This window comes from Mustelus asterias, chromosome 3 (assembly GCF_964213995.1).
Source record: "Mustelus asterias chromosome 3, sMusAst1.hap1.1, whole genome shotgun sequence".
NCBI lineage: Eukaryota > Metazoa > Chordata > Chondrichthyes > Carcharhiniformes > Triakidae > Mustelus > Mustelus asterias.
In genome coordinates, this window is record NC_135803.1 from 33,819,095 (window position 1) to 33,835,285 (window position 16,191).

At 40.6% G+C, this 16,191-nt stretch overlaps 1 protein-coding gene across 40 annotated transcripts in view; it reads left to right on the top strand.

The window, feature by feature from the left end:
- LOC144489182 (eukaryotic translation initiation factor 4 gamma 1-like) overlaps nt 1–16,191 on the top strand; it is a 120,688-nt gene that overhangs the window by 59,086 nt on the left and 45,411 nt on the right. For 27 of the 40 annotated variants that reach the window (XM_078207054.1, XM_078207057.1, XM_078207053.1 and 24 more), the window contains 5 exons: nt 67–159; nt 6,959–7,040; nt 8,397–9,896; nt 14,093–14,184; nt 15,699–15,891. In XM_078207054.1, the coding sequence (XP_078063180.1) occupies nt 67–159; nt 6,959–7,040; nt 8,397–9,896; nt 14,093–14,184; nt 15,699–15,891 (1,960 nt within the window). The remainder of the gene's footprint in view (nt 1–66; nt 160–6,958; nt 7,041–8,396; nt 9,897–14,092; nt 14,185–15,698; nt 15,892–16,191) is intronic. The other 13 variants (XM_078207129.1, XM_078207120.1, XM_078207227.1 and 10 more) reach the window with 1 other exon arrangement.

Consider the following 16,191-nt stretch of genomic DNA (forward strand, 5'->3'; position numbering starts at 1 on the left):
GAGCTATATTGAAGGAAGAAAGTTGCTTGATTGACCTATCTATTTTGTGGATATTTTACTTGTTAGATCCGGATAAGGGATCCGAACCAAGGTGGGAAAGACATCACAGAAGAGATTATGTCTGGAGGAAGATCAGGCTCTACGCCAACGCCGCCACAGGCAAGTAGTATGATGGGTCCTTGCTTCTTGCTGCCTGAATTGCAGAAACTGAAAAATGTTTTACTGTTCTGACCTTATTTTACTTTTTAGTCTAGCTGGCTGAAGCATTAAAAGCATACTGCAAACATAATTGATGGTTGGCTGTGCACTGTTCTGTATTGCACGTGCTATTAGGCTTTTATTGACTTTAAAATGAGGAAATCTCAGACTTTGAATCAAAGATGTGCATTTCCATTTCTGAAATATATCTGCTGAGTCACACCTGTTTGTGGATTTGTTGTGTCTTCACAAATTGCTTTGCTTTCTGCAATTGCTCTTGCTTTTGCGACATCATCTGCACAGTTGAATTGTTGGGAATTTGCATTTTTTAGGCCTATCACTTGGATTTTAATAATGCTTTTTCTTATCCGCCACTAACCACAAGGATAAACCAGAAGCAGAAAAATAGGAGTTTGGCAAGTGATGTTTCTTGGAATTTGAGAACTGAGTTTGCACCTTTTCATTTACTCTTTTACATTGCACAAAAGGCAAGCTCTTCCTGTGAATTATTGCTTTATTTTCCTACTTGTTTGCCACTATCTACAACAACCAAGATATCATGCTGATTAATACTTGCTTTCTAAAATGCAATTTTCTAAACAAGTCATTAAATGAAAATTGACCTTCTATGCTCTTGCTCAGTTCCTTTGGCTAAAAGCGGAACTGTGACTATATGCATGTCTTACCTTTCTACAGGCCTTGAAGCAGATGGTATCCTCAAGTAGTTCTTGCTTAGGGTAGTCGGGGAATTTTTTGAGTTTACTTTTTGCTAGTTTCAAATCTTGGTATCCTGAGTATGCCAGGCGCCACCGTTAATTCTGTATCAATTGTAGTTACTATATGATCATTGAGAGGCATTGATTGGATTGTTAATTGAACACAATAAAGGCACTTGCACTGAGGTGAGGGTTGCGTTAGGAGGTAGTATTTTACTCTGACTAAATCTAAACTTGTAAAACTTTCATCCTTTAACTGGCTGTCAGGAGTTTTGACATCTAGGTGTTCTCATCAGTCGTTTTTACCATTCAAAACTACTCCAGTGCTATTCAAATTGGCTATTCACTTTGATGTCATGTAGATGAAGTTTGTATTCATATAGTGTCTTTCAAGTCCCAAACAGCTTTGTAGCTAATTAAATACTTTTGAAGTGTAGATGCTGTTGTAATGCTGGAATTACACTTTGGTGTTAATATCAGAAGAATCACTATTGTAACACTAAGGAAATATCCAAGAGCATGTGGCCATAGTCTTGATTGCGGACTTCATTGTCCAGTTTTTCTGCCTTGGAATCACCTGACTGATATTGAACAGATTTGAAACCTTCATATTGATTATGTCAGCAGATTGGTTAGTACTAAATGACTCAATCAGATAATGGGAAGTGTCTCAGATTTCATATATGTTCTAAGTAACTTAACAAATGAGCCTCTGCAGCTACCTTTATTATGGGTTCAACAGCTCTGATGATACAACGGTTGTATACTACTTGGAGATCTGGGCTAATTAAACTTGGGGACATCATAACTACAGTATTTTCAGGATCTGATGCTCATTAGATTTTGTTCTCCGTGACCTTGGAGTTTATTGCTTACTCCAGGATTGATTCCTGATGAAAATATATTGCAAGCTTCCCTTTTGTCTAGTGAATCATTTTGATGGCTGTGGCATTGCTCAAGATCTCTTTTTTTTAAAAAAGCACTTGCACGTGGGCCTGAATGGTCCTCCTTTTGTTCAGAAATGGACAGGCCAATCTTGTTTTCAACTTTGTCAGTAGTTTGCAAATTGCACTTTGTCACATTGCAAGGTATTATACATTTAAACAGAATGAACTTTGCTTGCATGGATTCAGTCAACATGACACAGCTGCTTCATTTGAAAATAGTACTTGTCCCTGAGGAAAGTTAGTATTTGTACAACCAATTGATCTGCCTTTTAAATAGATAATATAGAAATAGGAATCTATTACCTATTTTCTCTTGCCTTTCTACCACCACAAAAAATACATGGGTCTATTTCTGATCATACCTTTCATTAACTGTTTTGAATTCTTTATTTACTAGGCCATGGCAGAACATTTCTTGATTCTGCTTTGAAAGGGATCTTGATAGTTAAATAATGAAGGACCTATTGTAACTGATCATTTAAAGGGTGGATGGAAAAGTTTTATATGCAATGTATCAAATTTCCTATGCAGTAATCCATTTACAGGTCTTAAAGTTTCTCCAATTCAGATCTATATGTAAATATGTCTAATCTGACTTGTAATTTTAAGATTGATTTGGAAATATTAGATTCTATATCTGAGATGATGAAAAATTGTGGGTATGGTATTACTGTGGAATCGGAACATTATTTCATAGAATCTCTATGTCTCAAGGAATTGTTTGAGACCCAAGGCTCTGAGGAAGATCCTATTTATTCTTATAGTCACAAGAATAGGGATGGGAGGAATTTCCATGCAGTAATGGCACCTCAAGTATGAACTTTGTATGGCTTTGCCCTTTAATTCCTCCTCCAATTAAATGTCCTTTGTGCATGTAGTTTGACAGCTAGTTTGTTCCTTCAATTTCATCTAGCGCTCTCTCTTTATTAAATTGAAAAGCTATTTTCTTCACATTGCTGCTAAATCTCAAGGCCACCTGTGAATCAGAAGCTTTGCAAAAAGAGAATAATGGTTTCCCATGTAAACTAGCCACTATTGATGGAAAAATGTTTTCTACCATCACTGAAAAGACTTGGAACTATTGAAGATTATTTACTTCATCGCGATGAGGTTTCTTGTACTAGGTTGAATATGTTAGGACTGGCAATGCAGCAATATCTTTAAGATTGTAAAAATTTAAGTTTTTTAAATGGCTAGAGGCCAACAATGAGAGAGCCTGAATTTAAAAATTGGAGCTATTTTCAAAGGTTGCAAATAAAGAATGCCTACCTTGAGGTTTGAGTTGGAAGCAACTTTCACATTCCACGTTGTACTATCTGCCCCTAGCTTTCTGGCTTGTAGTTCAAAATTGTGTTGGCTGTACATTGGTATGTGATAAGTGTGTCAGGAGGATGAGCATCTCACTTTTTGTAGAGTTTGGTAAATTTTAGGAGTTGCCCTCGAGTAGCATTAAAAATGCTTATGAAATTTTGCAGATTATTTAAGTGAAATGATTCCTCTAGGGAATTTTTCTTCCCCTTTTCTATTGATTTTCACATCAGAAATGTAATGAGGTATGCATGTCCTGTTGGCCCCATTATGTATTCCACAAAACCATGAGCTAATGATTTTCTGCTTGTGCGCATGTCAGTATACAGTTGGGTTACATTTATGAACTTTTTTAGTCTGGAGGATAGGTGCCTAGACCTCTCTTGATAATTTTTTTAACTGCCAAATGTTAGGCCTTGAAAATTAAAAACTCAACTGCCAACAAAGAAACCGCAGTTTCACAATGATGGATAGTTTAATTGGGCATGGGTTAAGGGTGAAAGGAGAAAAGTTTAAAGGGAATATTAGCGGGGGGGGGGCTTCTTCACGCAGAGAGTGGTGGGAGTGTGGAATGAGCTGCCGGATAAAGTGGCAAATGCGGGTCACTTTTAACATTTAAGAAAAACTTGGACGAGTTCATGGATGAGAGGGGTGTGGAGGGATTTGGTCCAAGTGCAGGTCAGTGGGACTAGGCAAAAAATGGTTCGGCACAGACAAGAAGGGCCAAAAGGCCTGTTTCTGAGCTGTAATTTTCTATGGTTCTATGGTAATAGATTGCGGATAACATAGCAACATATAAGAGTGGGCTAAGTTTGATTAACAGCAGCAAACAGACTGACTGGAGAACAGCTGGCTAATTTTTGTGTATGGCATTTTGATTTTCATTAAGAATGTCTTGAATTTTGTCATACATAGGCAACCTAGTTTTTTTTGTCATGGGGGAAGAGTGCATATGTGATACTGACATTAAGTCCTATGATAAGTATTACTTTAGAATGCTTCTGGCAAAAGTGGAATTTTTTTATTTGAGGAAAGCAGCTGCGTGTATGTGGTATTATTCATCTGCCTAACTCAAAAATAATATAGTCGAATCTGGCTTCCTCCAAGTTGTGCTATATGAATCCCTGCTTTGATTGAGCACATACCACTACCCAGAAAAGTTAAAAAACTTACTGTGGTGGTGACATCACAAAATATTGGAGATAGGATTAAATCATTTGATAATGTGAGGTTAGCGACTGTTTTCCTGATAAGTGAATGCAATAAGAGTAGTCATGTGTGCATGCTAAACTCAAGTTGGTGCCATAGTTGCTTCAGCATTATTAAAAGATTCTACCATTTCAAGTTTAGAAATGTCATGATGCATTGTTCTGATTTGAATTGCATAACATCCATTTCATGTGGCAAATGGTCAGAATCCAAGGTTATCAGCAAAGCCAAAATGTTGACGTGTTGCTTAACTGACCAGGGTGAGGCTGGGGCCGGTCAAGGACGGCAGTGGGAATTTGTGCATGGGGTCAGAAGAGATAGGAGAGGTGATGAATGAATACTTTTCTTCGGTGTTCACCAAGGAGAGGGGCCATGTTTTTGAGGAAGAGATGGTGTCCACAGGCTGATAGGCTGGAGGAAGTAGATGTTCGGAGGGAAGATGTACTAGCAATTTTGAATAAACTGAAAGCTGATAAGTCCCCTGGGCCTGATGAAATATATCCTAGGATTCTTTGGGAGGCAAGGGATGAGATAGCAGAGCCTTTGGCTTTGATCTTTGCGTCCTCACTGTCCACGGGGTGGTGCCAGAGGACTGGAGAGTGGCGAATGTGGTTCCTCTGTTTAAGAAAGGGAATAGAAATGACCCTGGTAATTATAGGCCGGTTAGTCTTACTTCGGTGGTCGGTAAGTTGATGGAAAAGGTCCTTGGAGATAGGATTTACGACCACTTAGAAAGATGCAGCTTAATCCGGGTTAGTCAGCACGGATTTGTGAAGGGCAAGTCTTGCATCACAAATTTGATAGAATTTTTTGAGGAGGTAACTAAGTGTGTAGATGAAGGTAGTGCAGTTGATGTCATATACATGGATTTTAGTAAGGCGTTTGATAAAGTCCCCCACGGTCGGCTTATGAAGAAACTAAGGATGTGTGGGATAGAGGGAAGTTTGGCCGATTGGATAGGTAACTAGCTATCTAACAGAAGACAGAGGGTGGTGGTGGATGGAAAATTTTCGGACTGGAAACCGGTTACCAGCGGAGTGCTACAGGGATCAGTGCTTGGTCCTCTGTAATTTTTATAAATGACTTGGAGGAGGGGGATGAAGGGTGGATCAGTAAATTTGCTGATGACACCAAGATTGGTGGAGTAGTGGATGAGGTGGAGGGCTGTTGTAGGCTGCAAAGAGATATAGATAGGATAGAGTTGGGCTGAAAAATGGCAAATGGAGTTTAACCCTGACAAATGTGAGGTGATTCATTTTGGTAGGACAAATTTAAATGTGGATTACAGGGTCAAAGGTAGGGTTCTGAAGAATGTGGAGGAACAGAGAGATCTTGGGGTTCATATCCATAGATCTCTGAAGGTTGCCACTCAAGTGGATAGAGCCGTGAAGAAGGCCTATAGTGTGTTGGTGTTCATTAACAGGGGGTTTGAGTTTAAGAGCCGTGGGGTTATGCTGCAACTGTACAGGACCTTGGTGAGACCACATTTGGAATATTGTGTGCAGTTCTGGTCACCTCACTATAAGAAGGATGTGGAGACACTGGAAAGAGTGCAAAGGAGATTTACCAGGATGCTGCCTGGTTTGGAGGGTAGGTCTTATGAGGAAAGGTTGAGGGAACTTGGGCTTTTCTCTTTGGAGCGCAGGAGGTTGAGAGGAGACTTGATAGAGGTTTATAAGATGATGAGGGGGATAGATAGAGTGAACGTTCAAAGACTATTTCCTCAGGTGAATGGAGCGGTAACTAGGGGGCATAACTATAGGGTTCATGGTGGGAGATATAGGAAGGATGTCCGAGGTAGGTTTTTTACTCAGAGAGTGGTTGGGGTGTGGAATGGACTGCCTGCAGGGATAGTGGAGTCAGAAACTTTAGGAACATTTAAGAAGCTATTGGATAGGCACATGGAGTACTTCGGGATGATAGGGAGGAAATAGCTTGATCTGGGTTTCAGATAAAGCTCGGCACAACATCGTGGGCCGGAGGGCCTGTTCTGTGCTGTACTGTTCTATGTTCTATGGTAGACCTATGCCATTCAACACATCAGCTACTAACAGCATGTGGCAAGATAAGAAATCTGGCTTGTATTTGTGATTTAGTTAGGAAGACAATAGTGGACAGTTGGGTGTTTCAATGCACATAAGCATGGGCTGCACCGTGTGTGTTTATAGGTCAAATAAGACACAATGAAAACCACTGACTGTTTCAGGTTTTGTGACCACTTTATTTCCATGAAAGGGGGAACTGTAAAGTAACTATATACAAATTAAGTACATGTGCACCTGTATTATGTGAGTGAATACAAGGAATTTCCTTCTAAAATTGGTTGTTAAAATTGTTACATATAACTACACCTGTAGCTATTCGGCAATTTCTTTTGGACAACGCTGCTTTAGACTGCTGGTATTACACTATTTTGCAAAATCTTCACAATCTACATCAGAGTTTAGAGTCGCTTCATGTGATAGAAGGTGTTAGGTTTGGACGCAAGACAAAATAACTCTGGGTGTATATGTGAATTAGGCATTGAAAATAAAGACTGGATTTGTCCTGTACCAATCAGCTGTTCTTTCCATTCAACAGTCTGTTGGAAGTTTGGAGGGAGGTAGTGCCGTACAGACTAATGGGGAAAATCCTCATCCTGTGCCAGTCGTCATCCGACCAGGTAATTCAAGCAATTAATCAGTACACCAGTAGAATGTGGCAAACATTTGCTTCCACTCATCTAATCAAAGGAGATGGTATATTTTTGTTATGGGTGAAACATTACCTAATGCTTTAATCATAGCTGCTAAGATTTGTTCCTGCAATCATTTTTGTAACTAGTAATTTTTATTTGGCTTTTAGCAGTAATTCAGGGAAACTAAATTCCCCGCTGATTTATAATTGTTCTGTACACACATGGATATTGCTATCATTCCATGTTAGACACCTGATGATATTTCCTCCAAGAAATCATACCCTGGCCAATCATGATCTCCCATTATCCTCAAAATATTACCAACCTTGGCTTAAAATTGGGGTTAGCCACGAGGGATGGGCAATCAAAAAGAATCACTATTCTGAGCTAATTTTATCCCCATGTAATGACTTGTACAATCTTGATGCATAGGGATCAGTTTACCTTTGTTTTTAATTTAACAAGTTCTTGTCCAATTTTCATTGTTATTTAGAATACTAACGTGTTGCATTCAACTGCTGTTGTGGCTGACTCTAATTTTGCTACAGAAATGATATCAGTTTGCATTCTTTTATAGCTGTTGAGTGTCACAGATTTTCCCAGTCACTGACTTGATGGGGCAACTGTTGGCTCTGTTTTCTGTGACTTTCTGAAGAAAAATCTGTTTGAAATTCTGCACAAGGACCCAGTGCTGCCAATTCTTTTGTTAGAAGGGAATCCCGGCTTCAACAATGCCAAACCTTGATACTTTTCAGCACAGAGACAAGTTGGGTGCAGAAGCCTGAACAGTGGCTTAAATGGGATTTGCAGATCAAGTTTAATATGGATGTGCCAACTATCTCAGCCCTTGTTGTTTCAAAGGATGTGGTTGTTCCTGGCAAGGTCAACATCTGTTGCCCATCCTTAATTACCCTTGGACCAAATTGCTTGCTAGCCCATTTCATAGGGCATTTAAGAGCCTGCCACATTGCTATGGGTGTCAAATCACAAGTAAGCCAGTCTGAGTAAGTATGGTAGATTACCTGTCCCTTACAGGACATTAATGAACCAGATGGATTTTTACGACTATTACTGAGACTATCTTTACATTCCAAATCATTTTAATTGAATTTAAATTCCACCAGCTGATGTCTTGGGATTTGATCTTGTGTTCCTAAATCTCTAGATTATCAGTTCAGTGGCATTACCACTATGCCACCATCTTCCCAGCCATTTCCACCACTAGTTTATAACTTGATTGCAGACTTATACCCATTTTGTAAATTACCATGGTTATGTTTCTCCATGATGCACGCATAATGTTGAAGCTGTTTAATTCTGCTTTTTTTTTTGTTCCATTAGATAAGCCAAAGTCTCCTGCAATAGCAACTAAACTGGTAGATGACTTGAACAAACCTGAGAAATCTATTACACCTGACAAAGTAGAAAGCAAGTCTGAAATCAACACTAAATTAACAGACTCTGAGGAAGTGCTGGAAACTCTCGTCACTGAGCCAGATGACGCTACAACCACTGTAGTCTCTTGTGATGTGACTGTGACAGATTCTTTACCATCTGATTACAACGATAATGAAATGAAACCTTTGGCCGAACCTACGTCTTTGCCACCAGCAACTAAAGAAATGCAGAAAAGTGAAGTGCAGAAGGTGCAAGAACAGCAAAAAGAAGAGGAAGTGATTGCCAGTGAATCTAGCTCAAATGATATGGCAGTGGAAAGTAATGGTGTTGTGGCAGGACAAGTAGATGACCCTGGTCAAAAATTTGAAGCTCCACGGGCTCCGCTTGAAGCTCCACAGGCTTCACTTGTGGCTCCGCTTGAAGCACCCCATGAAGCTCCCCAGGTTCCGCTTGAAGCTCCACAGGCTCTGCTAGAAGCTGTACAAGCGTCACATGAAGCTCCGCTTGAAGCTCCGCTTGAAGCTTTACGGGCTCCGCTTGAAGCTCCGCTTGAAGCTGTACAAGCTCCGCTTGAAGCTCCTCAGGCTCTGCTTGAAGCTCCGCTTGAAGCTCCACAGGCTCCGCTTGAAGCTGTACAAGCTCCGCCTGAAGCTCCACAGGCTCCACTTGAAGCTGTACAGGCTCCGCTTGAAGCTCCACAGGAAGCTCCACAGGCTCAGCTTGAAGCTCCACAGGAAGCTCCACAGGAAGCTCCACAGGCTCAGCTTGAAGCCCCACATGAAGCTCCACAGGCTCAGCTTGAAGCCCCACATGAAGCTCCACAGGCTCAGCTTGAAGCCCCACATGAAGCTCCACAGGCTCAGCTTGAAGCCCCACATGAAGCTCCACAGGCTCAGCTTGAAGCCCCACATGAAGCTCCACAAGCTCAGCTTGAAGCCCCACATGAAGCTCCACCTGAACCTCTGCATGAAGCTCCACAAGCTCCGCCTGTACCTCCCCATGAAGCTCCGCCTGTACCTCCCCATGAAGCTCCACAAGCTCCGCCTGTACCTCCCCATGAAGCTTCACAAGCTCTGCCAGGACCTCCCCATGAAGCTACGCCTGTACCTCCACTTGAAACTTCACAAGCTCCTCCTGAACCTCTGCTTGAAGCTCCGCTTGAACCTCCACTTGAAGCTCCAATGGATTCACCCATTGCGCAACCTGAAGAACTGAAGATGACTAATGGTCTGGAACTTTCACCAGAGCAGGATTCGGAAGTTTCAGAAGCTCAGCAGGAATCTGACATCAGTCCAATTTCTGAACCTGAAGCAAAAACTGAAGAAAGTGCTGTAGTCTTAGTACCTTCTGAGAAGGAGGACAATGACAATTTAGATATCCAATCACAGGATGCCTCACCAACAGCGGCTTCTTTATCCCAGACAAATGACAATCCTATGCAAGGTATTAATAAAAATGTTTGTTAACAAAGATTATTGCATGATAGAGTACAGGTTTCAATATTGTAGCTGATGAACTACTGTGGTTTTTGAATTCTACTGAATTCAACAGATAAATATAATAGCTTATTTTGAAAATTGGTTGGAATAATTATGTAACTTTAAACTACTTCGTAGTGTATTTTTCATTGATGATATTGGTAGCTTAAGTTCTTTCGCATTAGTCTATTAATCATTTGAGTGACCTGAGAAAAGCTACTTGGATCACAGAATCACAGAGACCCTACAGTGCAGAAGGAGGCCATTCGGCCCATCGAGTCTGCACCGACCACAATCCCACCCAGGCCCAATTCCCGTAACACTACATATTTACCCTGCTAATCCCCTGACACTAGGGTTGATTTAGCATGGCCAATCAACCTAACCCGCACATCTTTGGACGGTGGGAGGAAACCGGAGCACCCGGAGGAAACCCACGATTGTTTTCAGAGTACCAGCCTTATTCATGGATGGTCAGCTATTGATGATGCATTTGCGGTCAGAATATTGCTACGGAAAATTAGTTTCCTACTTGTATTCTAATACCAAGTTAACTATTTTCCTTAATTAGTTTCTAACATAAGCTAAATTGAAAGCTTTATTAATGTGTAACAAGACTGAGCTGCTAATGGGTAAATTTGTAACAAATGGGAAGAAATTGATATATATTAAAATGCACCTAGTAAGGAAAAGCCTCACTTGTGTAGTGAAACAGCCATCAAAAAAATGAGATGTGTTCATGTTAGGTTTAAACTATCTTATACAAGTGCAAAGGAAAGTGGACTGGGATAAAAGCAGGAGGATTTAAGGGAAGTAATGAAGTGCAAAAAGATTAGTAAGGAGAAAAAATATGTGCGGGGAACACAAAAATAAGTCTAGGGGAATTATTGATTTATGTAGTAATTTTTAAAAAAAGTAATGAAAATAACGGAACTTAAAACCATAGAATCCCGACAGTGCAAAAGGAGACTATTTGGACCATCAAGTCTGCTGGATGGTCTCTCCAACCATCGACCAACTCTCCAAAACAGCATCTTACCCAGTTCCCACCCCTCCCCCAAGTAAAACAGACGAAGCTTGCACCTTTTGTTTATTGGATTCTTTAAATAGGTAGGAAAATTGGTGATGCGCATCATTTTCCAAAGCTCTTGATAGAAAGATTTCAAATTGTGAATTTGGTGGTAGGAGGGGTAACCAGGAAATTACAGAGCTCAGTTAGCGTCAGTTTTGTGGAAACTGCTGTTATTGTTAGGGACAGAATCGGCTATCAGAGCGTCAGCATTTATTTGTGATGGGTAGCTCATAACACAATAGCCTAGTTTAATTTGATTTGAATAAGTCTTAGATATTCTCCTATCCACAAGGCATAACTGTTGTCTATTTGGCTTTCTGGGCAAGATTTGATCAGGTTCTGCATAAGAAATTAATTTGGTTTGCACTTTCTTGAGCTTAGTTTGAGGGATTAGTTAATTGAGGTATTTAAAATGAAGAGTTTGATGGGTTAGATGGCGATGACCTTTTTTCCCCCCCACTTGCAGGATCTGGAACGAAGTTGCACGTTCTTGAAAATCAGTTAGCCCATTTAGGAGTGGAATATGGAAACACTTTTTTTTCATGTAAACAGTATTGGAAACCTGTAACTCTGCCCAACCCCGACATGCTGTGGATACTGGGCAGCTTGATATTTCTAAGACTGAAAGATTTTTATTAGGTAGGGCATACGGTTCAAATGTAGGTAAATGTAGTTGATGTACAGATGGGTCACCCCAGTCTCATTGAACCGCAGAACAAGCTTGAGCAGGCTGAATGGCCTACTCCTGTTCCTGTGTTCATAAGCATATGTGTGCCATTTCAATGGTTCGGTGTCAGTTACTGTTAATTGACAGTGCAATAGATTGGTGTCATGTTGGGAAACTGTATGTTTTTTAAATTAAGCGGAGGTGGGCTTCCCTGGCTATTTATTGTCCTCGAGATGATGGTGGTGAGCTGCCTTCATGAACCGCTGCAGTCCATTTGGTGTAGGTACACCCACAGTGCTGTTCGGGAGGGAGTTCCACGATTTTGAGCCAGTGACGGTGAAGGCATGGCAATATAACTCCAAGTCAGGATGGTGTGTGACTTCAAAGGAAACTCATAGAACATAGAACATTACAGCGCAGAACAGGCCCTTCGGCCCACGATGTTGCACCGACCAGTTAAAAAAAAAACTGTGACCCTCCAACCTAAACCAATTTCTTTTCGTCCATGAACCTATCTACGGATCTCTTAAACGCCCCCAAACTAGGCGCATTTACTACTGATGCTGGCAGGGCATTCCAATCCCTCACCACCCTCTGGGTAAAGAACCTACCCCTGACATCGGTTCTATAACTACCCCCCCTCAATTTAAAGCCATGCCCCCTCGTGCTGGATTTCTCCATCAGAGGAAAAAGGCTATCACTATCCACCCTATCTAAACCTCTAATCATCTTATATGTTTCAATAAGATCCCCTCTTAGCCGCCGCCTTTCCAGCGAAAACAATCCCAAATCCCTCAGCCTCTCCTCATAGGATCTCCCCTCCATACCAGGCAACATCCTGGTAAACCTCCTCTGCACCCTCTCCAAAGCCTCCACATCCTTCCTGTAATGTGGGGACCAGAACTGCACACAGTACTCCAAGTGCGGCTGCACCAGAGTTGTGTACAGTTGCAACATAACGCTACGACTCCTAAATTCAATCCCCCTACCAATAAACGCCAAGACACCATATGCCTTCTTAACAACCTTATCTACTTGATTCCCAACTTTCAGGGATCTATGCACACATATGTGTGATAGTCCCATGTATCTGCTGCCCTTGTGCTTCTAGATGGTAGCAGTCATTCGTTTGGAAACTACTGTCTAAGGAGCCTTGGTGAGTTCTTGCAGTGCATTTTGTAGATGGTACACACGGCTGCTATTGTGTCAGTGTTGAATGGATTGAATATTTGTGGATTGGATGGTAATCATGCAGGTTGCTTTGTCCTGTAAAACGGTAGACTCAGAATATTCCCAATGGTGGGGGAGTCCATAACGAGGGGTCATTGAAGTACCCCACCCAGACTACATTCTGCGCCCGTGCCACCCTAAGTGCATCTTCCAAGTGGTGTTCAAGATGGAGGAGTACTGACTAGTAACAGTGGGTCAGGGCATATCCGGTGATGGTGGTGTCCGGAGCATTATCAGTAAGGTACAATTCTGTGATTTTTGACAACGTCAGACAGTTGCTTGACTAGTTTGTGAGGCAGCTCTCCCAATTTTGTCACAAGCCCCTAGATGTTATTAAGGAGGACTTTGCTGGGTCGACATGGCTAAGTTTGCCATTGTCATTTGGGTGCCTTGGTCGATGCCAGGTGGTTCGTCTGGTTTCATTGTTTGTAGACTTTTTTTTTCATTATTTCATACAACTGAGAGACTTTTTAAAGAGTCAACCACATTGTTGTGGGTCTGGAGTCACACGTAGCCTGACCAGGTAAGCACTGTCGATTTCCTTCCCTAAAGGACATTAGTGAACCAGTTTTTATGATAATCAACAATGATTTCCTAGTCATCATTAGACACTTAGTTACAGATGTTTTTATTGAATTCAAATTCCACCATCTGCCATGCTGGGATTCAAACCCAGGTCCCCAAAGTATGATCCCGGGTCACTGATTTATTAATCCCACTATTTCTAATGAGCATAAAACAAAGGTATTTGTTTCATCTTCAGCTGATTGAAAAGAGCTGGAGTGCTTGAGTTTGATTGTCAAATTGTAAAGCAGATGGGCTGAATGGTGTTGAAATCTAGAACAAGCTTAACAGCGTAATTATAATGGTGCAAAACAAAAACAGTCACGCTAAATTTTGGCTGAAAGCTTCCAATATGCTAATACTATGTGTGCTGCATTTAAACAGTATTTGTGATTGCTATCAATTCTTATAATATATACATCATTTTTCTTCCTCTTTACCCCAGTGAGTAGCTAAGTTGTAAGTTTAAGATACTCAAAAGTTAGCTTGCAGTCTTGGCATCATGAACAGTAATATTAAGACAATGGTCATGTTAACCCTTTATCTGGACCTATCTCTCGGATTGATCCAGTACAGGAGTGGGATAATTTCTGAATGTTGTCAGCTCACTGAATATCTCTCCTTTTAGCAGCAGCTGTATCTGTGCCAAAGAAGAAGAGGAAATTGAAGGACTTGAACAAGAAAGAAGCAGTTGGAGATCTACTAGATGCTTTCAAAGAGGTACTTGTTGTTGAGCACAAAGTAGAATTGGTAATTACTTTAGATGACTAGGGAAGATATCTACTGGCAAGGCCAGTTGGTAGCACCAATGTTTTGTTATCAAAGATTATAGTGAAGACTGGAAGTATGCCATTGGCACTTTTTCCATCTAAACTAGGTTAAAGGTGCTCCACAAATACAAGTAAATAAAAGCTGTTTTGATTAGCTCAAAGTAGAAAGACTCGTGAGACAAATTTTTTTTTTTGAACGGGATGCAGGGATGTGAACAACCTTTTTATGCAGAAAGTGCTCATGATCTGGAATGCTCTGCCAATGAGGGTGGTGGAAACAGAGGCTTTTTTTCAGAGGAAATTGAATGGTCATTAGAAGGGATAAAATTTGCAGGGCTACGGGTGTAGAGCAGAGGAATGGGACGACTGGATTCCTCTACTGCGAGCTGGTATGGATTTGATAGTGATTCCTATACTCTATTGACTTTGATATGTGGAATAAGTTTGACAGGTTGCATCCTGCATTGAGATTCCAAACTTTAAAAGATCAACTAATAGTAAATAAGGTCATAGTAACAAGGACTATGTGTCTTGCTTCCCTTGGACATAATTTGACCCTCTAGACTTGATGATTTCTGTGCCTCTAAATTGTGTTTCATGGCCTTTTCAGATAGTGCAATACTGACCATATTGGATCTTGGTTCTGTTGCTCTCACTCTTGCACATTGCAAGCAATTATGGTTCAAGAGAAGGCTTCTTTTGGCTTTGAATCGGCAAAGGAAAAATACTTGTTAAAATTGAGCTATTTAATGAAACTATATTTTTCCATTAAGTGTGATTTTCATCTATGGTTCAAGAAAACCATGAGTTAGATTTTTAGTGGTGAAGATGCGTTATTAAGTCTCTTTCTAGAGAATATGTCTTTGTTCTTTCCCAGGAGACCAACTGCTTTTTGCAGGAGGAGAAGAAAATATTTCCCAGTTATTTTATTTTTCTGTTTCCAGCAAAATAGTTTCAAATTACTTCAACACATTTCTGATTTGTAGAATGGATGTTTTTTGTGCTTTTAGCTTGCAGTCTTGTTACTATGACCTTATTTATTGATTAGTTGATCTTTTAAAGTTTAGAATCTCAATGCAGCATGCAACCTGTCAAATTTATTCCACATATCAAAGTCAATAGAATATAGGAGATGCTTTTTAGTATTTTAAAAAGCAGCCTTCTTTTGGCTACCTTAATTTTATGGGGCCTGATAATTTGCCATCACAGAAATGTGGATTATAAATCCTTAAATGACACTTAGTTTCAATTACTGCAAGTAACAGCCAGGTTATGTTTGTAGAATGTGCCATACCACCAGTCAAAACTTTTGTTTTTGGCCACTTTATGAGCTATTAATAATGTGATCCAAACACACGCTGCCAGATATTTAGAAGCCTCTCTTAAATGCTGCCAATCGCATTTCAAAATGATCTGAAATTGTCAAATAGGAATTGCATCCTTAAAGCGAATTGTTTTTCTTAGTCTCAAGTAAAAGAACCTGCAGCCGAGTCTGATGCCCAGCCCACGGCTGTATCTCTCGAAGTGAATGAAGCAATTGTATCCACCCGTGATGAGCCAGAGGAAACATGGGAAGAAAAGGAGGATAAACAAGACGTAGAGAACATCAAGCCAGATGGAATTAAATTATTAGATCAAAAATATCAATATAAAGAAGGTGAGTTAGCAGCATAACTGAAAAATTCCATAACTAAAGCATTTGCAAGTCACAAATTAGGGGCATGTAACCTGATCTTGGAGGGGAAGACTTCTGTTAATATGTCAGTGATTAGAAAACCAGTAGAACTTTTTTCAGCAGTTGTCAAATTATCTGATGGGAAATCTTTTCAGTTATTAAACTGGGGGGGCACGGTGCCACAATATTTAGCACTGCTGCCTCAGCGCCAGGGACACGAGTTCGATTCCAGACTTGGTCACTGTCTATGTGGAGTTTTATTCTCCCCGTGTCTACGTGGGT